At 42.1% G+C, this 23,871-nt stretch overlaps 1 protein-coding gene and 1 long non-coding RNA gene across 13 annotated transcripts in view; one reads left to right on the forward strand and one right to left on the reverse strand.

The window, feature by feature from the left end:
• The window catches only part of ACACA (acetyl-CoA carboxylase alpha), a 269,985-nt gene that overhangs the window by 35,264 nt on the left and 210,850 nt on the right, over nt 1-23,871 (forward strand). For 5 of the 12 annotated variants that reach the window (XM_059669697.1, XM_059669696.1, XM_059669699.1 and 2 more), the window contains 2 exons: nt 15,985-16,031; nt 18,392-18,644. In XM_059669697.1, coding sequence (XP_059525680.1) covers nt 15,985-16,031; nt 18,392-18,644 — 300 coding nt within the window. Of the gene's footprint in view, nt 1-10,023; nt 10,194-10,863; nt 10,899-15,984; nt 16,032-18,391; nt 18,645-23,871 lie in introns of those variants that run through there. The other 7 variants (XR_009449202.1, XM_059669692.1, XM_059669693.1 and 4 more) reach the window with 5 other exon arrangements.
• On the reverse strand, nt 8,555-9,998 carry LOC132218457 (uncharacterized). The gene is made up of 2 exons (XR_009449203.1): nt 9,498-9,998; nt 8,555-9,122 (listed from the first exon to the last, which is right to left on the reverse strand). It is a non-coding gene; the product is annotated as an uncharacterized LOC132218457 (long non-coding RNA).

Below are 23,871 nucleotides of genomic sequence, written 5' to 3' on the forward strand. Positions count from 1 at the left end.
CGCAGCTGCAGCGGCCCCGCGATCGTGGGCTTCGCTTTAGGCCCAGGCAAGGGACCCCTAGCTCCTGGGACTGCTAGCTTCGACCGTGCCCAGCTCCCATCGCTGGCTCCACCCCTACTTCCTGCTATCACTGGCCAGGGCGGCAAAGGCACCTGATTCTCCGATCATGGCTGGGGGGCAGGGCAAAGGCGGCTCCAGGGCCGCCTTTGCCCTGCCCCCCGGCTCTTAGCTCCCCCCTGGGTTTCCGATCACTGTCAGTGGCAGGGGGCTTCTTCCTGCTTTCCCTTTTGCTTCCCTGCATTGTGCCTACATATGCAAATTAACCGCCATCTTGTTGGCAGTTAACTGCCAATCTTAGTTGGCAGTTAACTGCCAATCTTAGTTGTCAGTTAATTTGCATATAGCCCTGATTAGCCAATGAAAAGGGTAGCTCGTACGCCAATTACCATTTTTCTCTTTTATTAGTGTTGATATATATTGATTTTTTTACAGAGAGGAAGGGAGAGAGATAGAGAGTCAGAAACACAGATGAGAGAGAAACATTGATCATCCGCCTCCTGCACATCCCCCACCGGGGATGTGCCCGCAACCCTGGTACATGCCCTTGACCGGAATCGAACCCGGGACCCTTCAGTCCGCAGGCCGACGCTCTATCCACTGAGCCAAACCGGTTTCGGCGAGTACCTCAAGTCTTACTGGTCCAGAGCAGCATGATCGCATTCCTTTTTCCCTGCCACAGTTGCCTGATTCTGTTAGGGGTAAGGCACATGGGTTTTGGTTACTATTTCCTCAACATGGTTACATGATTCTCTGCTCCCTTATAGTTTAAGAAACTTCCCCCTGTCAACTTTGTTTCATTTTTTTTCTGTGAATTCCTAGATGCCATGTGGCAATGCTGCCACCTGGAGGTGGGGATTGGAAAGGATCTGAGGGCCCACTATTCTCATTCTCTGTCACAAGGTGGCAGAAGAGCTCACTCTTCTCTAAAGAGACCTTGTGCTTGGACAAAGAGAAGGGACAAGCATATTCTTTTATCAACTTTCAGACCCTTCCCTTTTCCTTTGTGTCACAGAGGCTCAAACGTCAGCCTTTGTTTTGGAGCAGCCATACAGTGGCAGAGCTACATTAACAAGTCAAAATAACTCTCAGAGAAATAGACCCAGGCTGTTCTCTATTATTAGGTATTTTGACTAGTTTTGTGTTTAGAATATCGGTGGAGGAAGGGATATCTTACCTGATCTCCTTTCCCTACAACAAACATGTCAAATTTAGAAGGAAAAAAAGCTGTAACATAGGTGAGTCTTATGAGAGATGTGACACTGGAAGATATTAGGAAACTGGGACTAACTAAATGAATCAGGGTGGGTCGGTGGGAGGAGCACTTGACAAGAAGCCAAAAGGCATACCTAGGTTCTAGATCAGATTGAATCACTTTGAGTAAGTCATTTAATTTCTCTGGCCTCTGTTTTGGTTTCTTTATTTTTTATTTATTTATTTATTTTTTAAATATATTTTATTGATTTTTTTACAGAGAGGAAGGGAGAGAGATAGATAGTTAGAAACATCGATGGGAGAGAAACATCGATCAGCTGCCTCCTGCACATCTCCCACTGGGGATGTGCCCGCAACCCAGGTACATGCCCTTGACCGGGGAATCAAACCTGGGACCCCTCAGTCTGCAGGCCGACGCTCTATCTACTGAGCCAAACCGGTTTTGGCGGTTTCTTTATTTTTTAAAATATGTTTTTGTTGATTTCAGAGAGAGGAAGAGAGATAGAAACATCAATGATGAGTGAGAATCATTGATCAGCTGCTCTTGCACACCCCACTCTGGGGATCAAGCCTGCCACACAGGCATGTGCCCTGATTGGGAATTGAACCGTGACCTCCTGGTTCATAGGTCGATGCTCAATCATTGAGCCACACTGGCTGGGCCATTATTCAGATTTTTACTACTACAAATGAGTTTTGCCTGTTTTTTAACTTTATATAACAGGAAACATTCTTTTGGGTCTGGCTTTTTTTGCTTAATATTATGTCTGTAAAATTCATCTTGATGTTTCATGTAGCAATAATTTGTTCTCATTGCTTTATATATTACATTGTATGAATGCACCTTAATTTATCCATTCTACTGCTGAGAGATTGGGTTATTTTCAAGATTTGGTCATAATGAACAATGTTCCTGGGAACATCTGAAAGTTTCTCCAGAATATAAATCCAAAAATGGAAGCAGGTTATAGGGTATGCAGGGTATGTTCAGCTTTACTAGTTAATGCCAAACTGTTTTCTAGGAGATTGTCCTTATTTACACCCCTCTTTGCAGAATATAAAAGTTCCTGTTGTCTCACATCCTTCCCAAAGGGACCAAAGAGCCTTTTCAGTGTGGCACAATCATACATACCCTCAGAGTGCCAACCCTTTGATTGGTTCTCAGAAGCTCAGGCCAACAGTCACTTCTCCTGATTACTTGCCCACTCCCAGTAAAGGGTAGAGGACTCAGATTATCCCTAGGTTCCTGATCACATGCTTTATTACCCTGGGAATATTGGCTCCAGATGGGGTAGGTGGTGAATTTAATAACACAATCATTCCTGAATCAAGTGAGCATCCATACGCCATTTTATTCTTGTATTGAATAGTAGTAGGAAATGAAGGGAGACACAGAGAGAAAGGGGGAAGTAATATTTTCAGTGCGCCTACTAATGTTCCAAGCTTTGTGTTAGAAACTTTCCATTTTGGTTATAACATTTCATCCCAAAACACAAACTTACAAGGTAGATATTATATCTCAGTCTTATAGGCAAGGAAACTGAAGCTCAGAAGGGGGTCAGTTGCTCAGGGTCACAGAGCTAATTAGTGACAGAGTCAGAATTTAAAGTCTGGTCGATCTAATTAAAGAGTTCACGCTATTATAATACAGAACACAGGGAAGGCAAAGTTCCTGTTGCTCTTAAGATATCTTTGGCTCCTGTTACCAATACCAATAATCAGTTCTTCTCAGTTTTGCTTGCCTGAATTCACCCCGCCAAACTATATGCTATCCAAATGATTATGGCAGTCTCATTCATTGATTTAAACTACATTTTATTTTCATTTATTTTTTGTTTCCTTTATCTTTCTTCCTTTTTGTTTTTGTTAAGAAAATTAGGCATATTAGCACAGTAGGTCCACTGATAAATAAGACTTATGTTGGGGAGATAGCTTTCTACCTGCTGGTCTAGTATGTTAACCAGAGAAGAGATTTTTTAAAAAATGTTTTTATTATTTATTTATTTATTTTTTAAATATGTTTTTATTGAATTTTTTGTTGTTTCTTTTTTTAAATTTTTTTTTTTTAGAGAGAGAGGAAGGGAGAGGGATAGAAACATCAATGAGAGAGAAACATCATAGATTGGCTTCCTCCTGCATGCCCCCTACTGGGGATCAAGCCCACAACCCAGGTGTGCTTTGATCGGGACTCGAACCAGCGAACTCTAGGATCATAGGTCGATGTTCAACGACTGAGCCACACTGTCCAGGCCAGAGGTGAGATTTAAAAAAAAATAGGACATTGTGACATCTTCCTATAATTTAGGAACACTTTAAGACTGAAGAAATGAAAAGGATAAAAGGAAGTTGAGTGATGGCTGTTTTTGTTGTAAAAAGCAAAGGCTCTATAAAAATGATTAATGTTGTATTTTGTTATGTATTGTGCTTTGTATATAATAATAACAATGAAGAGTGAGGTACAGTTGTGGCCTGTATGGCTCAGTGGTTGGAGTGTCAGCCCGAGGACCAAATGGTCACAGGTTCGATTCCAAGGCACATACCTGGGTTGCAAGTTTGATCCCCACCCCGGTTGGGGTGCATGCAGGAGGCAACCAATTGATGTGTCTCTCCCACATTGATGTTTTGCTCTCTCTTACTCCCCTCCACTCTCTAAAAATTAATGGAAAAAATATCCTCGGGTGAGAATTAACAACAGCAAAAGAGTGAGAGTGCATAGGTGGAGGCCTAAACATGTAACAAGAAAAAGCTGAGTCTGAAATAGGGGTTATGAAGACACTGTAGAAGTCTGAAAGGAAGGCGAGGACAGGAGCAGAAATCAGCTCACCAGGGGGCACTTTCATGGGTTGTCAGCAGAGCGAGGTAAAAAATGAGAAGCCTGTGAAATTGATCAATATAAAATGTCAAAATCCCAGGACTGGGCAGGACCTAAACAAGTTATCTTGTCCACTTTCCTGTCTTTAGCTAAAGGGGCCTTTTACTTTCTCTAGGTATTTAGTTACGAGATGTGTAGGACTTAGAGATAAAAAAAAAAAAGATATTGGAAGTGCTGTGGAAGAAGTAGCTAAGATTTGAGGATTGTCAAATATAGACAGTATAGATGGGCACTGGAAGTGATTAGTATTGGATAGTTAGGAGGGAGGGAGAGCTGAAATACCTGGTGAAAACCCAAATGTCCATGTGAAAACATCCTGGTGAGTCTCCACTGTGAACCCTGTCCTTCACTGTGCAATCCTACCTTTTATCATCAGAACCAGACTCACGAAGTGGCATCCTTGGGAACATTTTCTGACTTTATGGTGTGAAGTTCCCAGGCTCTTAATTCTGGACGAACTTGAATGGTTGACCAGAGCAAAGGAACGTAGTGTTCAGATAAAGTTTTGTATGCTTTGTTTTTCTCTATCTCATGACTGGAGCCCCAATTCTGGTCAAGGACCTAACTTTCCTTTCTTTTTCTTTTTCTTTCTTTTTTTTTTTTTAAAATATATTTTATTGAGTTTTTACAGAGAGGAAAGGAGAGAGATAGAGAGTTAGAAACATCGATGAGAGAGAAACATCGAACAGCTGCCTCCTGCACACTCCCCACTGGGGATGTGCCCACAACCCAGGTACATGCCCTTGACCGGAATCGAACCTGGGACCTTTCAGTCCGCAGGCCGATGCTCTATCCACTGAGCCAAACCGGTTTCGGCTTTTTTCTTTTTTAAAATATATTTTTATTGACTTCAGAGAGGAAGGGAGAGGGAGAGAGAGATAGAAACATCAATGATGAGAATTATCAATCAGCTGCCTCCTGCACGCCCCCTACTGGCGATCGAGCCCACAACCCGGGCATGTGCCCTTGACCAGAATCGAACCCGGGATCCTTCAGTCCGCAGGCTGGCGCTTTATCCACTGAGCCAAACCGGCTAGGGCAAGGACCTGACTTTTCTTGATGAAGTCTGTCCATCTGTAAATCAGCTAAGCATCCGACTGGAGGCTTTGCCTCCCAAAGGCGACATGAAGACAGATAAGCAGACAGACATAAGGAGCAGTGTGACCTCTCCGGTACAGAGCTAGTTAATTTTTACTTCAGTCAGTGAATTACTTACTTAGCCCTACTCTAGTAGTTATAGAGAGGAATACCAAACTATAAGAAACACTCTCTGTCCCTAAGATTATTAAAATTTAGCTGGAGAGCTAAAACCAACGTAGACACAAAAAATTAAAGCCTAATACATGTCGAATCATGTGGTGGTGACTAGAATGCTACAGGAATTCAGAGGAGATATATCAGTAGAAGCTGGAGAAGTAAAGAAATCTTAGAGAAAAGGGGAGTTCCAAGGACCAGAAAGATTCAGAAAATTAGGAGGGAGAGGAAAGACAAGTTTGACAGTAGAAGCAAAGGTAAGAATAAGTGTGGCAAGAGCTAGAAACCAGATTGGAGTATGTTATATGTTGAGGACCAGTGGGAAATAACATCCCAGTATTTCTTCTGTCCTCTGCCCCAACCGTTTGCTACGTAAGAAAGTTGGAACTATGGCAGCTACCAGGACAGGGAACTCTTCATAGTTCCATTTTCTATTAAGGCACTTTTCTCCCCTTGGTTTAACTTTGGCCTGACCTGATAAGACTTTCCTATCTTGGCCGAAACCGGTTTGGCTCAGTGGATAGAGCGTCGGCCTGCGGACTGAAAGGTCCCAGGTTCGATTCTGGTCAAGGGTCAAGGGCATGTACCTTGGTTGCGGGCACATCCCCAGTAGGAGATGTGCAGGAGGCAGCTGATCGATGTTTCTGTCTCATCGATGTATCTAGCTCTCTATCTCTCTCCCTTCCTCTCTGTAAAAAATCAATAAAATATATTTTTTTTAAAAAAAGAACTCTTTAAAAAAAAAAAAAAAGACTTTCCTATCTTGGACATGCAGGTGTAGAAGGGTGAACAATTACTGCTTAAAAAAGTCTGCAGTGGGGCTAGGAATCTGCATTTTTAATAAGTACCTAGTGATTCTGTTGCAGGTACTCAGTGGGAACAGACTTTAAGAAACATTGCCATAAACTAAAGTATAATTGACAATAAAGTGCCAACATATACACAGTGACACACACATAAACATACTGTTTATGTATTCCTGGGCTTATTCATTTTTTAGAATTTATCCTCTGTCATCTATGGCTCTTAGAAAGTTCACATGGCTGTCATGTAAGGAGCAAGTAGTAGACATTCTGTTTGGTGTTTAGTTTTGTCTTCCCAACTCGATTGTCATCACTTTAATGACAGGGACCCCTCAGACTTTTCTTACTTTCCCACAGTAAGGTGAGAGACCATCTTTTTTCCATAATTAAAAAAAAAAAAGTTTTTATTGCCCTGGAGGGTTTGGCTCAGTGGATAGAGCATTGGTCTTTGGACCAAAGGGTTGCAGGTTTGATTTGTGGTCAAGGGCATGTACCTTGGTTATAGGTTCAATCCCAGGCTGTGAACAGAGGGAAACCAATCGATGTGTCTCTCTCATATCAATGTTTCTCTCTTTCCTCACTCTCTCTCTCTTTCCTTCATCCCTCCCTTCCACTCTCACTAAACAAACAAAAAAATTAATGGAAAAAATATCCTCATTCCTCTGGTGAGGATTTAAAAAAATAAAAAATATGTTTTTATTGAATTTTTTATATAGAGAGAGAAACATCATCATTTGGCTGCCTCCTGCATGTCCCCTACTGGGGATTGAGCCTGCAACCTGTGACCTCTTGGTTCCTGGGTTGATGCTCAACCACTGAGCCATACCAGCCGGGCTTTCCCCCTAATTTTTTAATATATTTTATTGGGTTTTTTTACAGAGAAGAAGGGAGAGGGGTAGAGAGTTAGAAACATCGATGAGAGAGAAACATTGATCAGCTGTCTCCTGCACACTCCCTACTGGGTATGTTGCCTGCAACCAAGGTACGTGCCCCTGACCGGAATCGAACCTGGGACCCTTGAGCCCACAGGCTGATGCTCTATCCACTGAGCCAAACCAGTCAGGGCCCCCCTAAATTTTTAAAAATTGATTTTTTCAATTATAGTTAATGCCCAATATTAGAGACCATTTTTAAGGTTGGATGATATCTGGAATGTTCAGGATAAATCTGACAACCTCTTAAAAAACTTGGAAGCCATTTGGTATTTGGGACCTTGTATTAGTTTTCTAAGGCTCCCATAATAAAGTACCACAGATTGGGTGGCTTAAACAACAGAAATTTATTTCTTCACAGTTCTGGAGACTGTAAGTCCGAAAATCAAGGTGTTCCCAGGGTTGGTTTCTCGAGAAGCTTCTCTTTGGATTGTAGATGGCCATCTTCTCCAGCATAAGAGCAACAATTCTGGCAAATGCTTTATCAATTTGTGATTCACGGATGGTCTCTCCTCTGTGTGTGTGTCTGTGTCCTAGTTTCCTCTTTTTATAAGGACACCAATAATTTGGAATTAGGGACTACCCTAATGACCCCATTTTAATGTAACTTCCTCTTTAAAGATCCTATCTCCAAATATATTCACCTTCTGAGGTGATGGGGATTAGGACGTCAACATATGAATTCTGGGACACAATTCATCCCATATTGCTGTCTAGTTTCAGCTTCTAGAAATGTTCTACTCCCTTCTCTTACACTTGTTAGTCTTGTATAGTAAGTTCTCTCCACCCTTTGGCTCTCCTCCTCCGCTTCTTACTGGCATAATGGCTTGTGTGGCAAGAACTCCTGAAACAGCTCTACAGAGCTTATAGTAAAGATTGGCAGGTTTTGGCATGCACCACTTTGGAGTTGTTGAAATTTCAGGTGTATTGCCTTAAAGACACAGCTCTGCCCACTTGTCTTAACATTTGATGGTAATGATTAGATTATTAGATCCCACATGGTCTTGGTAGATCCTAACTCATCCTTCGTTTTCTTTCACTGAAGCTTTTTTATTTGGCCTTTCCTTGGCTAGTTCTTTAGAGCTCAGTTACTTCAAATATTCAGTGAGGTCAAAAGCAGGACATGTAATGGCTTGCTGAAATTTCACATAAGGATAGTTTTTGAGGGTAACCTGATTTTGCAGTGCTCCTAAGGCTGATTTTGCAGTGCTCCTAAGGCTCCTAAGCAACACCATTAAGCAGCAATCTTGGGGCCAGAGTTCCTATTACTTCATGGGAACTAGGAAAGGCAGATGAAAAAGAAAAGAGGCAACCTCAAGATTTTTAATTCTTTCCAAAGTCACTTCCTTCATGCCAGCTTCAGAGACCACTATCAGGGAGAGGTAAAACTTCCCTCTTTCCAGGCCTTTTTTCCCCCCTCCCCAGTAAGCCAAGTCAAACATCCTGTTAAACCTGCAATTATCTTTAAGTTCTGATTTCCTTTGTTTGTTCAACTGACATGCATCCAATGACAAACACAGCTATTGTGAAATGTGGGTCAGTGCTCTGTCAAGTGTACATCTTTCTAAATTTCTGTTTCTAGTCCCTAATATTTTAAAGTAGGTTGGTAAATTCTTAGAGAAGCCACCTCCTCATGGCATTGAGGGCTCCTAGATGAATATTGCTCCTGGTTGGTCAATCCTCCAATCTTCCTGCCTCTCCTTGGCCCAAGAACTTCTGACCTCAGGTGTGTGTTTCTTCTACCCTATGCATTTTTTGCCCTCTGGCACAGAACTTCTTGCCAAATCATCCTCTGTACATCTCTTGGCCTTTAGCACAAGCTTGTGTAAGGATCGGAAAAGTACTCTGGGCGCTCATTAAATCCTTGCAAGGGGTTAAACTCACTCCATTCTTCTGAAGTGCAATTTTCTCTTTTCTCCCGCACAATAGTTATTATATGTTGGGACTTCCTTTAGTTCCTATTTTCAACACAGCCACCATGGAAGTCTGCTATAAATAAAGAAAAAAAATAGCGAAATTGGTTGGCTTCATCTCAAAGGGTTGGTGGAACCACAGTGGAAGTTGGGAGACACACTCAAATCCGAGGAGTCAGGAATTTACTGCCACGAATCTTCCCTGCTCAGGGCGGGCAGAAAAAGCTGCGGTCCTTCAGTCCGCGGCCCTTCTTGCTGCGCTTTCCTTCCTGAGGCTGGCCCGCCCCGCCCCCGGATCCAGCAGCAGAGGCGCCTCGGAGGTGGGCTGCTCCGGGTCCGAGGAGCGAGCCGAGGGAATCTGGGTACGTGGTTCCGGAAGAGGGGTCACTGAGCCTGCACTAACTTGCAAACCAGCCCGTGCGATCTGGGCAGCTCACGGTGCAATGCCCACCTCTTCAGGGGGTTAGAACTGAACACGCAGAGGTCCTCCCGAGGCCCGCACACCAGCCACTCTACTCCGTCTCGCTCGGTGCGGGGCTCCCTTCCCACGCTACACGCCTGCTGGCCCCGGGCGTTTCGCTCCCCGGTCGGAGGAGCACGCAGGGCCATTTCCCCCCTCCCCTGTTCGCCAGAAGCGGGGGCGGCCGGCCGGCCCTGGACCCCGCCCCCGCCCCCGGCAGAAAGGGCGGCGAAGGCCGGGCCTCGGGGCTCGGCGACGGCCCTAGACCCGCCCGCCTCCGAGCCGCTGGGTCCCGAATGGCAGAGCGCGCTCGGACCATCGGCATCGCCTCACGTCGCCCCGCCCCTCGCCGCCCTCCCATTGGCTGTCGCCGGGCCCTCGGGACCCGCGGGTTGCCTCTCAGCCGGCCGGACGGCGCGGCGGCCCGGAGCGGGGTCGGAGGTGAACAGCCTGGAGTAACCCCGGACGTGGTCACCCCACGCGGCGGGCGGGCGGAGGAGGGAGGCGGGGGCGGGCCGGGGGCGGGCCGGCCCGCGGGAGGCCCCGCCCCTTCCCCGTGTGCCCGGCCGGCCTCGAGCGGCGCGCCTGTCAGCCATCGCGGTGCTCGCCGCGTCTCCTCCCGCCCAGCACCGCCGCCGCGCAGGGGCTCCGGGCCGCCGGGCCGCGGACGCGCCGCCGGGAGGTGAGGTGAGGGTGCCCCAGAGCTGGTGATTCACGGCCTGGAGAGGCCGGGGCCCGGGGCGGGGAGGTGGCTCCACGGGGCCACCTCCCATCTTCCGCCCGCCCGCACGCGGCCGGCTCCATCCCGCCGGAGCCGCCGGACCCCCCGTGCCCGCCCTCCCCGCAGCTCCGGGGCCTCGAGTGCCCCTCCGTGGAGTCGTGGAGGGGCCTGGGGCCTCGGGGTGGGAGCTGCGACCCGGAACTGGGAGGCGTGCAGCCCGGGGCCTCTAGGCAGGGGCTGGGAGGTGGGCCTGGGGCTCCCTGGACGTCACCCCCTCGCTGGGTCCGGCGCGGTCCGGGTCCTTCCTCCGGCGACTCTCTCCGCGGCGACCCTGCGCCAGCGAGAGAGCAAAGACCCACGTGGGAGGGGGATGCGGAGAGTTGGGTCCAGCTGCACTGAAAGTCTTCGAACTCTGGAGAGAGAGGTGTCGGGTGCAGGGACCCTGGCTTCCGTGGCTCTCTGTGTCTTTGTGCGGGGGTGGGAGCAGGGCCAGGCGACTTGTCCCTTGCCAGACCTCGCTCCAAGGGTTTGTTTTCTGTTAGTAAATAAATGTGCGTTCCTGTTACTCTCTCCTTCCCATCTGCTGTACGGGTCAAGCTATTGGAGATAGGACGTCGGAAGGTGATGTGAGGCTAATTTCAGAGGAAAATGTGCGTCAAGGTCCTGCTCGGGTCAGTGCCAACATTATTTTTGGATTTGAGCACAGAAAGGGGACACCCCTGGACACTTGGAATCAGCTCTAAATACTAGGGACTCCATGCAGGTCTTGTAGATTTTATAGAAGCATAAGAGAATATAGCTGCTCCCAGTAGAGGGAATACTTTAATTTCAGATACGTTTGTTTCGGGGTTTAAGTCCGAAATCAAGAGACCCTAGGATTTCCTGATTGATTCCATTTCTACTTAAGCAGTTTTTCAGTAATTTCCCAATGTGTGGAATAAACCGCATAACCTAGTCCTCACTCTCAGAGGTTGATCCTTTTAATCTAGATTTCTTTTCATTCATTTTTCCCCCCCCTCCAACCCCATGATACAGATTGAGAAACATGCTTACTTTGGTTACATGGTTTCTTCTTTCTGGGTGATAGGAATTATCGGACTTGTCTCTTACTTCTTGGTGGGAATGCTTTGGATGTTTGTGATGGAGAAGTATTTCTGTGCTGCCTACTTGGCAAGCACTTTTAAGGACAGTGTGTGATCTAATATAGTAATATAGAGCAGGACAGCAGCTGCAGTGTCCAGGTAAGTGCCTGCTTGTTACAAAGTAGCAAGTCTCTTCCCACTTTTCTTGACTTAATTTCCTCATTTCTAATAATAGGAGGACTGTTGTGAATCCAAGAATAGTTACTAAAGATGTCAAGACAAAGTACTAATTTACAAAGCCGCTTGGGTTTACTTGTGTTGCAGAAGTTTTGTTTTTGAATTTACCAGTGCAGAATTGAAATACATCAAGCATAAGGTTGAATTGTTTTTAAAATTGGAGGGAAGGTTGGGAAATGGTGGCATTTAGTTTAGTGAACTTATAGTTCAGATGATGACTAGGTTATGTCAAGGAACTGGCATTGGGAAAGAAAGCCAGCCTCAGAACTCTCTCTCTGATATTTACCTCTCTGAAGTGCTGTGAACAGGTTCAGGTGTAGAACATTATGTAAAATTCTGTTACCTTTTCAGTTAGTGATTAGGAAAACATTTTGGCCATCACACAGACTGGTTTAACAGGTCTGGGGCTAGTGTTTTTCTTTCTTTAAAATAATTTTTTTAAAATATATAATATACTAATAGTCGTGGTTGAAGAAAGAAGTAAATTAAAATGAAAATTGTTGGAATAATACATTGGAATTTAGAATTTCTAATTGGAGGAGTCTTTTTACAATTCAAAAAAAAGGTTAACTAATATGCTCTTAAAGATTAATAATGGTAGAAGCTATGCATCAAGCATTTTTCCAAACCCTTAAAACAGCACGATTATGAAGAAGTGAATGAACACTAAAGACTCATTGGTTGAAAAAGTTTCTTTAACTGTGAGGTGACTAACATTTTTAAAGGAAGTATTCACTGATCTTCCACTCTAACAGATTATTGCTTAACTAGTTTTTTGTTTGTTTCAATAAGTGTACAATTTAGTGACTATTCACTACTTTACTTGAATCTAATGGCTTATGTGAAGATGCTATTAGATAGGAAACTGACAAATAGTGTTATAAGGACATTGCACTTAACACAAGGAATATGAATCTGATTGATAGAGCATAGGTTCTTATGAGTTCAACCACTCTTAGTATGTGTGCTCTAATGATACAGTACTCTTACCAATTTTTTATTTATTCAAGCTACCATAAAGCCATCTAGTCTCTGAATGTTTAAGCAAGTGAAAAGTGGCTTCAACAACGTTAAGTGCCTTACCCAGAGGTTGTTGGCCCCAACCGGTTTGGCCTTCCAATGATGTTATTTGGGACTTAGGTTCATTTCATTGTTTCAGCATGCCATATTCACCCTCCTTTATATAAAGAACCACAGTAATGTTTACCATCACATGACAATAGGAATTGAAGTTGTTTGGCAGTACTAGTGATCCCAGAGAGTATAAGCTTGTATAAATGATTTTCATTTTCAAAATAACACAAATGAATTTATGGAGTTAAGTTTGAAAAGCAGACTCAGTTTTGGAGAATCTTTTTCTGGAAATATAAGGTTTTATTTCTGTGTATTTGGCTATCTCCAATGATAGAAATAGAGAGTACGCTCATTAATGAAGTTCCTAAAAATTTGATTTGTAGAAAGCTTTCAAATCTGTCCTTAGTCATAGAAATTGGCACACACGTATATGTATGTATTTACACACATGCCAAATTGGGGGGATAGTAGGTTGATAGGAGCTTGATTAGTTTTCAAGTTTAATAAGAGTAATATCAGTAGATTAGCACCAGGAGGATAGATAGCTGGTTTGTGTTTTATGTGTCAACATTTAGTGGTATTCCTGGCCCTGACAAGGCAAGCTACTTAATTTCCCTTTGATTCCATCTTATAAAAATCCAAAAATTTAGTAGAACTTCTAGTATTGGAGTGTACCTTCAGAATTTTATAGTCCAGTTTTCCACTTAATATGAGAATATTTTATCTGATACTCCTATTGAAAATTCCAGCTATAGGCAATCCATCATCTTGGGCAACTAATTTTTGAGAGTTTGTCATTATTTTAACTCAAAACTGTCTCTTTAAAATGGCACAAGATATTGTAACTCCAAGAGGACTAGGAATTGCTTTAACCTGTAAATGTCTCCTCTACATCTCTGCCAGGCAACATAAAGTACAATCCAGAGAACTGGGGGGCAACAACAAAAAACAATGTGTTTTCAAAGAAAATTTTTTTATCTTGAGACTGTTTAGAAGGTAGCTGACACATCTGAATCATGGCTCCAGCTTTTTCTAAATACTGTTGTTCTATGAAGTAAGATTATAAGGGAAAATTGATTCATAATCCCAAAGCTTTTTGAATTCACAAAATGGCTTTTTACCTGGAAGCCTCTAATGTTTCTAGGTAATAATATTTGAAATAAACCTGTTGTTCATGCCTCCTAGTTTTGTAACTCAAATGTTAACTGGAATTCTTATGAAACGGCGTGCAGAAGCCTAGTTTTTACACAGCATTGTAAGGTGCTATTGGTGGTAGATCTAAAATGATTGGAAGAGATAACTTTTTCCAGCTTCATTAAGGAGATAACAGAGTCAATTACATATATTAAATAAGGGAATGACATGTTCATTGTCTACTTAAATGCACAGGCAGATAGGAGATAAAGGATCAGAGTGGCATGGAATTAGGTAAAACTTTTTTTATATATAAACATTTTTATTGATTTCAGAGAGGAAAAAGAGGGAGGGAGAGATAGAAACATCAATGATGAGGGAGAAGCATCGATCAGCTGCCTTCTGCACAACCCCTGCTGGGGATAGAGTCCAAAACTTGGGCATGTGCCCTGACCTGGAGTTGAACCATGATCTACTGGTTCGTGGGTCGAGGCTCAACCACAGCTTTACTGGGTGGGCTGGGTAAAACTTTCTGTTAACGTATTTAAGATCTTCAGTTGGTAATACATAAGTGATACATGCACATAGTTCAAAATTTTAAACATAAGAGAGAGAAAACAAATGTAATAAAAGCATATATAGTGACATTCTCCATCCTAATTTTGTCTTGCAGCCATCTAGTACCCTTCACCAGAGACAAGCAGTGTTATTAATATCATTATAATGTCTTAATAGTAATGATCAGATATATTTATTTAAATGTATTTATTTTTAAATAGAGGTTTTATTCATATTCAAACAAATGCTCCCCACTCTGCTAATTTTTTAGATACAAATTATGCATACTTTACATACTGTTCTTCATCTTTGGTTTCTTCACTTAATGTAATTATTTTCAACTGGTGTGCCACAAGCATTTTTAAAACATGTAATAACTGACTGTTTAGTCAGGGGCACTGACCTCTTTTCCCTTAGATTATCAAATTAAAAAAATGACAACAGCCAACGCAGTGGCCGTCTAGTGTGAATGAATCAAAATTATACAGTGGGGCCTTGACTTACGAGTTTAATTCGTTCGGAGACCGAGCTCGTTAAGGAGCTCGTTAAGGAGCTCGTTAACTCAAATTACTCTATCAACTCAATGCAAAAAATCCGCCGACAGCTGGTATCTCAAAAAACTCTTTAGTCGGGACACTCGTAAGTCAAGGCCCCACTGTACCTAGCTCAAACTACATAATGGGGTAAGTCTTAATTCCCCAATTAACACCCCTACACTATCCCCAATCTTGTCACTTGTCATTCAGGGTCTTCTCTTAGAAGCTCTGGATTTCCCTATCTGTGTAATAGGTTCTTTCCTTATGTTTTCTTCACCCCAAACCAGTGAAACTGTCTGTCAACTCTGACACTTAATATTCAGATCTCTGGGCCTCCAGCAGCAATTCTCATTTTCAGTTGATCTGGGGTGGAATTTAGACATACTGTATGTTTTTTAAAAGCTCAACAGGTGATTGTTATAAATAGTCAAATTTGAGAATTTCTACCTTTGGTACAGTTAAATTGTTGGGCCTAGAAGGATTTGGGAAGTAACTAGAGATTCTTTGGTCTCTTAGAGTTTAGGGACTTAATGTAATAGGAGATCTGTCCTCTCCTTTACTTTATGGGTGGGTATAGCCATTTTATTGATTTGAGAGAGAAAAACATCAATTGGTTGCCTCCCATACACACCTTAACCATGGATTGCACTAGCAATCTAGGTGTATGTCCTTACTGGATATTGAACCAGCATGGGACAACGCTCCAACCAAGTGAGCCACACTGACCAAGGCGGGTATAACCATTTGGAAACATAATCATTGTCTGACTGGGTTGTACCAAATCTAGTGGTTTTCTTTCTTTTTTCTTTTTTTTATGAAATATTGGAAATCATAGGGTTGGAATGTGTTCATCTAAGTATACATGGAAGAGGAATATTGTGAAATTATAATATTGGATTATTGTTTAATACTTTCATGAATAAAAAGTCTTTGAGCATATAATGTTTTTGATTCACAGATTTGAACAAATAGTAAACAACTAAACTTTATGCTTCAAGTTCAATAATAGATTTGACCAGAAAATCATACTTTGAGTATTATTACTTTATATTATGCTGAGCAAAACAGTTATTAATAATTTTGAAATTCTTTTAAAAAATACTTCAAATATCTCTTCGTTTCTTTTTTTTTTTTAGTTCTTTTTGGAAGTGGATATCTGCTCAGACAGTAAGAATTATAAGAGGTCAGTTATAAATAATGCTCCTTGTTTTCAATGTGATAAAAATTTTATATTCGTGTGCTAAAATATTAACCTGTAAGCTTTTATGTTAAAAGTTGCCTTCCACAAAAGAATATATGCAGGTTTAGGGGGGATAACTTGAGTGAACAAGTTTGACAGTGATAGTATTCCATCACCTTTTCTCTTTCACTCAGGACTAGAATCAATGGAAGTGGGACGAGCTGTAGAGTAGCTTCTAGAGCAGGGGTGGGCAAACTTTTTGACTCGAGGGCCACAATGGGTTCTTAAACTGGACCGGAGGGCCGGAACAAAAGCATGGATGGAGTGTTTGTGTGAACTAATATAAATTCAAAGTAAACATCATTACATAAAAGGGTACGGTCTTTTTTTTTTTTTAGTTTTATTCATTTCAAACGCGGGCCGTAGTTTGCCCACGGCTGTTCTAGAGTGCCTGGACAGCTACTCAGTGATTTTCCATACATGACCTCTCTTCTGATGGTTTGTAGGCTTGTGCCTGGGCATACCATTCAAGTAGAGTTGCTGGTTGGTGGACAGGTCTTTAGCTGTTGACACTGGGCTGCTTCCAATCGTTGCAACCCTTTAGGGAAGGCTACCTTCCTGTTCTTAGCTAGGAAAGAAAAAATTTGAAGTTGACTTTTTTAGAGCCTTTCATTTATTAGTCAATCCCATTTTTTCCACGGAATCAGAGAAATGCTTCTTACTAATTTTATTTTTTAGTCTAGTCACCTCATTTTGGTCAGGCTATAATGTAGAATCTGTCCCTGAATACCTTACTTACTTCTCTTGTGAAGAAGGCAGCCATTATTTTCTGTTAGCTGAAATGGAGGTTTTTAAAAAATTTATTATTCTTAAGCTTGATTATGAACTGCTCTAAAATGTGAAAGAAGTAGCCTTTTTGCTGCTGTACTTTCTGATGTTTGGAGTGGTCATCTGTTAGAACTTCTTCCTCCCTTTCTCCTTCTCTCTCCCTAATTCCCTTTTTAAATGATTTGATTTTCTTTTAATATTCTGAAAGTGAACTCTTTATAAAATTTGGAGACATTAGACAAAATGTTTTTAAGGAAACCTAATACTCCAAGGGAGAAATGTATAGAAATTTTAGATGTCAAGTTTGCATACTTTTATATTTGATTCTAGTTTTAAACATAAAAGTTAGCTTAAATAATCTCCAGCTCACTTTTAGGAACTGTCTGCAGGTATTTTTTAGCATTCCTGACAATTTATTATTACTGCTTTATTCTTCTAGCACAGTGGTTCTCAAACTTTAGGACTTGGTAAAATATTGATTATTGGGCCCCAACCTGTAGGTTCTGACATAGTTAGTTTGTGGTAGGGCCCAAGAATTTGTACTCTTAATGGATTCCCAGGTAATACTGCTCCTGGACTAGAAACCACACTTTGAGAACCACTATTCTAGTGTTACAGATACGTTTTATCTTTATAAATGAACAAGCTCTGATTCACAAATTGCACAAAAATAATGGTGCATATGTAATTTTAACATGTTTAGTGTGTCCATGTATATGTACAGATATATACATGTATATCTATTCACTATGTAGTATGTATATTTATACATAAATGTTTTATGTATATATTTATACATAAATGCACTTATATAAAATTTATAGTCTCTTACAGTGTAGTGTTTGGAACCAGGTGGTAGGTGTATAGTTTACTGTAAACACCAAGGGTGTTTTTTGTTGTTGTTGTTTAAAATGCTTTCTTATTTTTTTATTTTTTGTTTACAGAGAGGGGAAGGGAGGGAGGAGGGGGAGAGAGAAACGTCGATTGGCTGCCCCGACATGTGCCCTACTGGAGATGGAGCCTGCAACCCTGGCATGTGCCCTGACTGGGAATCGAACTGTCGACCTCTCAGTGCTTGGGGTGATGCTCAACCAATTGAGCCACACCAGCCAGGGCTAAACACCAAGTTTTCAATGAACACCACTCTTCCAAAACCCTTACCACATTCTCCCCAATACTAATAACCAAAATTACAATATACAAACAAGGAGCTTTCACCTACTGGAAAGGTTTCTGATTATCTCTTGGACATCATCAAATTGATAAAGATATTGGGAGTGGCTTATATTTTTTTTGAAAATGATTTCTTGAGGAAATGGAAATTAGTTTTAATTTTTTAGGCAGAGTTACTATGATCTAGATTTTCTTCCCTTGTAGAAAACAAAGGCCCTGAAATAGAATAGCTAAGGAAACAAATTCTCAGACTCTGCCTTGCTTCCAAGTTCAAGCTGTGCCATACTAGGTATAACCTGTTGTTCTTTAGATATAGGTTATTATCTATAACCTGCTTTCCTCACTCTTCATTTTCTCCATAGCTCTGAGAGCTCATTTTGAAGAAATAATGGATGAGCCATCCGCCTTGGCCAAACCTCTGGAGCTGAACCAGCACTCCCGATTCATAATTGGTTCTGTGTCTGAAGATAACTCGGAGGATGAGATCAGCAGTCTGGTGAAGCTGGATCTACTGGAGGAGAAGGAGGGCTCTCTGTCACCCACTTCTGTCAGCTCGGATACACTCTCTGATATGGGCATCTCTAGCCTACAGGATGGCTTGGCCTTACATGTAAGGTAAGAGAGAGAAGTTTAATGTTTTATCCATTTAATATGTCCTGCTTTCACTGAGTTTGTTCTGAAAAGAGTAAGAATAATTTTATCCAAGATTGCTTCTTCTTTTCCTATGTCACTGGTCTTAAAGCTTTGATGAGTAAGTGGAAACTGATGTACTTTGTCTGGAGTATAGTTTTTGAAAGTATCTTTTCCTAAACATTACTCTCAACTTTTTCTGGTTCTTTCTACATACTAGATCTTTTACTGAGACCTAGAGAATGAGAGTTATGTTGAGGAATTTCAGTCTCTGTATTACTTTGACTACCATTGTTGTAACTATCTTGGTGATTGACAGGTCTTTTGCAAGGGTGGGCAAATTTGTAGTAATATCTCTTTGAACTACTTCATCATAGCAGGAAGTTATATTCTATTTCTGACCGGGCCAGTACTCAATAAAGAGCTGTAGAAGGAATAAGGGATTGTTATAGAGCTCTTCTTTTTCTCTAGAAATGCAATTCCCTATATGTAATTGAGAATATCAGTAAATAGTAACCCTGGATTGTTCTTATTTGTTGATGTTTGATTGTACAACTAGTGTGTGATATACTAACCTTTGGTCATTTGCTTTGCATTTCTTGGATTAAAAGTTATGGATTAGTGGTTCTTGGTTTTCACTGTACATCAGAATCATTTGGGGAGCCTTAAGAAATGAACCCCATCACCACCGATTCTGATTCACTTGATATTGGCTTGGCTTGGAGCTGGGGCAATTTCTTTTAAAGCTCTCCAGATAATTCTAATATGCAGCCAGGATTTATATTATAGGTCTAGCCTAGATAAACATAAGTTAGGGTAGGTATTGCTGCTGTTATTATCTTGATACTTCTATCATTAATGGATTATAAAGTAATTCAACTCCTTTTTTATATACTCAAGATACACACTCTGTACTTCACAGATTCCTAGAACTATAATGAACCAGAGATAATTTAGTCTAATTCCTTTACTTAAATAGATGAGAAAACAGGCCTAAAGAGGGAAAATACCTCGCTTACGGGGTCAGGTCTTTGTTTTTATGTAAACATCTTTAATATGTTTTTATTGATTTTTAGAGAGAGAGGAAGGGAGAGGGATAGAGAGATAGAAACATCAATGATGAAAGATTGGCTGCCGCCTGCATCCCCCCTACTGGGGATCGAGCCTGCAACCCGGACATGTACCCTGACTGGGGAGAGATCTAGTGACCTCCTGGTTCATGGGTCGATGCTCAACCACTGAACCACATCACCAGTTGGGCTAATACTGGTGATGGTGTCTTTCCCCTCAAGATCATCTGTAGCCCTAACCGGTTTGGCTCAGTGGATAGAGCGTCGGTCTGCGGACTGAAAGGTCCCAGGTTCGATTCCGGTCAAGGGCATGTACCTTGGTTGCGGGCACATCCCCAGTAGGGGGTGTGCAAGAGGCAGCTGATTGATGTTTCTCTCTCATCAATGTTTCTAACTCTCTAACCCTCTCCCTTCCTCTCTGTAAAAAGATCAATAAAATATGTTTAAAAAAAAAAAAAAAAAAAAAGATCATCTGTAAATGTGTTGGGGTTGTGCCTGGTGGGACTACTTGCTTTTCGAGGACAGAGGACCAATGATTTAAAACCTTCTACAGTGGATAATCACACACCACCAAAAATTGTTCTCATAATATCACAGTGTCCTGTTGAGAAAGATTGGGTTAAATTTAAATCCTAGCCCTGGTTGGCGTTTCTCAGTGGTTAGCAGTGGTTCTCAACCTTCCTAATGCTGTGACCCTTTAACACAGTTCCTCATGTTGTGGTGACCCCCAACCATAAAATTATTTTTGTTGCTACTTCATAACTGTAATTTTTTTTTTTTGTGATTGTAAGTGGTTTTTATTTTCTCTATTTTTTCAAATTTTCTTTTTTTTTAATTATTTTTTTAAATTAAATCTTTATTGTTCAGATTATTACATTTGTTCCTCTTTTTTTTTCCCCCCATAACTCCCCTCCTCCCAGCTCCCGCCCCACCCTCCGCCCTCACTCCCCATCCACTGTCCTCATCCATAGGTGCACGATTTTTGTCCAGTCTCTTTCCGCATCTCCCACACCCCTTTCCCCCCCAAGAATAGTCAGTCCATTCCCTTTCTATGTCCCTGATTCTATTATGATCACCAGATTATTTATTCACTTGATTCTTAGATTCACTTGTTGATAGATGCATATTTGTTGTTCATAATTTGTATCTTTACCTTTTTCTTCTTCTTCCTCTTCTTAAAGGATACCTTTCAGCATTTCATATAATACTGGTTTGGTGGTGATGAACTCCTTTAGCTTTTCCTTATCTGTGAAGCTCTTTATCTGACCTTCAGTTCTGAATGATAGCTTTGCTGGATAAAGTAATCTTGGTTGTAGGTTCTTGGTATTCATCACTTTGAATATTTCTTGCCATTCCCTTCTGGCCTGCAAAGTTTCTGTTGAGAAATCAGCTGACAGTCGTATGGGTATTCCCTTGTAGGTAACTGGGTTTCTTTCTCTTGCTGCTTTTAAGATTCTCTCTTTGTCTTTTGCTCTTGGCATTTTAATGATGATGTGTCTTGGTGTGGTCCTCTTTGGATTCCTTTTGTTTGGGGTTCTCTGCGCTTCCTGGACCTGTAAGTCTATTTCTTTCACCAGGTGGGGGAAGTTTTCTGTCATTATTTCTTTAAATAGGTTTTCAATATCTTGCTCTCTCTCATCTTCTGGCACCCCTATAATTCTGATGTTGGTGCGCTTGAAGCTGTCCCAGAGGCTCCTTACACTATCTTCGTATTTTCGGATTCTTTTTTCATTTTGCTTTTCCAGTTGGGTGTTTTTTGCTTCTTCGCATTTCGAATCTTTGACTTGATTCTTGCGCTCCTCTGGTCTGCTGTTGGGTGTCTGTATAATATTCTTTATTTCAGTCAGTGTATGCTTAATTTCTAGTTGGTTCTTTATCACAACATCGAGGGTCTCATTAGATTTCTTGAGGATCTCACTACATTTATCGGCGGTCTCACCAGTCTTTTCGAGGGCCTTACTAAGTTTATCGGCAGCTTCTAGACAGTTCTTAAGAGACCTTAAAAGTGTGATTCTGAACTCAATATCCTCCATTGACAGTTTTGTCCTGTTTCTTTGTCTCCGCATTTTTTATGCTTTCTTGGTACACCCCCTAGTGGTCTTTGTGCGCACTCTTGTTGTAGTTAAGCCTTGATTGTTGTCGGCAATACCGGGGGTGATTTGACCTCCAGGCTAACTAGCTATGAGAGTCAGCTGTGTCTGCAGTGGGAGGGCTTCTGTGCTGGATCTCTAGGGCGGTGCTCAGCCTTTGCCTGAGGCTATCCGGCAAATGGTTCTGTGCAGGGCTTGGGCGGGGCGGGTCCCTGGGGATCTACAGGGCGGGCGGAGGAAGCAGTTATGGCTGCTCTCAGTTCCTTCCCCAGGGGCTCTGCCTCTCAGAGTCCCAGCAACCGCTGCAAACCTCGGAGAGAAAGCTGCCTTCGAGTTCCGGCCGAAGCCAGACAGTCCCGTTTCTCCCGTTTGAGTCTGGGTCCCCAGAGACTCGCCCGGATCTGGAGCTCAGAGTCTGAAACTCCCTCCCGATTGAAAACAACAACCGCGCCCTCCGCCGCCAGCCCGCTCCGCGTGCACTCCGCACCTGATTATTTCACTTCAGCACTGCGCCTCCTCTGAGTCTGGGTATGATATTCTCTTTCCTCCTAGTTGTAGAATTTCCACTCAGCCAGCCTTCCTGTGGTTCTGGATGATGTCCGTTCTGTCCTTTAGTTATATCTCTGAAGTGGTTGTTCAAGGGCAGCAATCTCCGGCATTAACCTATGCCACCATCTTGGTTTCTCTCCATAACTGTAATTTTGCTACTGTTATGAGTCATAATGTAAATATCTGATATGCAGGATGGATTTTCGTTGTTACAAATTGAACATAATTAAAGCATAGTGATTAATCACAAAACAATATGGTAATTATATATGTGTTTTCTGATGGTCTTAGGCGACCCCTGTGAAAGGGTAGTTCGACCCCCAAAGGGGTCTTGACCCACAGGTTGAGAACTGCTGGGTTAGAGCATTGTCCCACTCAACAAAGGGTCTCAGGTTTGATTCCTAGTCAAGTGCATGTACCTGGGTTGCAGGTTCAATCCCTGGCCCCAGTTGGGGCTGTGTGAGAGGCAACAAATCGATGTGTCTCTCTCACATCGATGTGTTTTTTTCTCTCTCTCCCCTCTGCCCCTGCCTTCTACTCTCTAAAAATCAGTGGAACCCTAGCTGGTTTGGCTCAGTGGATAGAGCGTCGGCCTGTGAACTGAACGGTCCCTGGTTCGATTCCGGTCAGGGACACATACCTGGGTTGCAGGCTCGATCTCCATTGGGGGACGGTCAGGAGGCAGCCCATCAGTGGTTCTCTCTCATCATTGATGTTCCCTTCTTCTCTAAAATCAATTAAAATATATTTTAAAAAATCAGTGGAAAAAATATCCTTGGATGAGGAGTAACAAACCAAAAATTTAAATTCTTGAAGCTGTACAGCACCTTAAGAATTTTTGTCTAATATGAGACTATGTGAAACAGAATATCCTTTGTTGGATTTGGAAATTGTGAGTTTGGCAATGGTTAGATAGATACCATTATAGGAAATTCAGCTGATGATATTACAAGGCAGTTTATAATTGCCAAGTCATTCCCAAAGTTGATGGTTCTTATTGCAAAGACTGTGTGATCAGTGGTATGTGTGCCTGAGAATTTGTTTGCAAGCCCTACTATTGCAAAACTCATTCCCATTGCTCGTGGAGGAGCTATGGATTGAAGAGTGATCAGCATCCTGTGTAGGAGATAGTGCCACTTCCCACTCACTCTCAGTTAGCTAATGTTCCAGTGTGAAACAAAGTTATTTCTTAAATCATTTGTGAATATGGTGTCCTTGGGGTAATTTAAATTCAGTCAAATTTATTTGATATTAGTAAGAACTCTGTTCTGACATCTGCCACCAATTAGCTATGCCACCATACCAATTCATGGTACCTCTTTGGACTGATTTTCCTCATCTATGAAAATGAGGATATGGGTTCAGGTACTCGTTTTCATTCTTTGAACCCAAAGTTAACTAGAGACTGGTTCAGCTTTCTGAGTGAATAGCCTAATCCTTCACAGATGATATTGAAGAAAGGGACAGGTACATTCCTAAGAGATGGTAACTGGAGGTAACCTG

Source organism: Myotis daubentonii, chromosome 16, assembly GCF_963259705.1.
Source record: "Myotis daubentonii chromosome 16, mMyoDau2.1, whole genome shotgun sequence".
Taxonomy (NCBI): Eukaryota; Metazoa; Chordata; class Mammalia; order Chiroptera; family Vespertilionidae; genus Myotis; species Myotis daubentonii.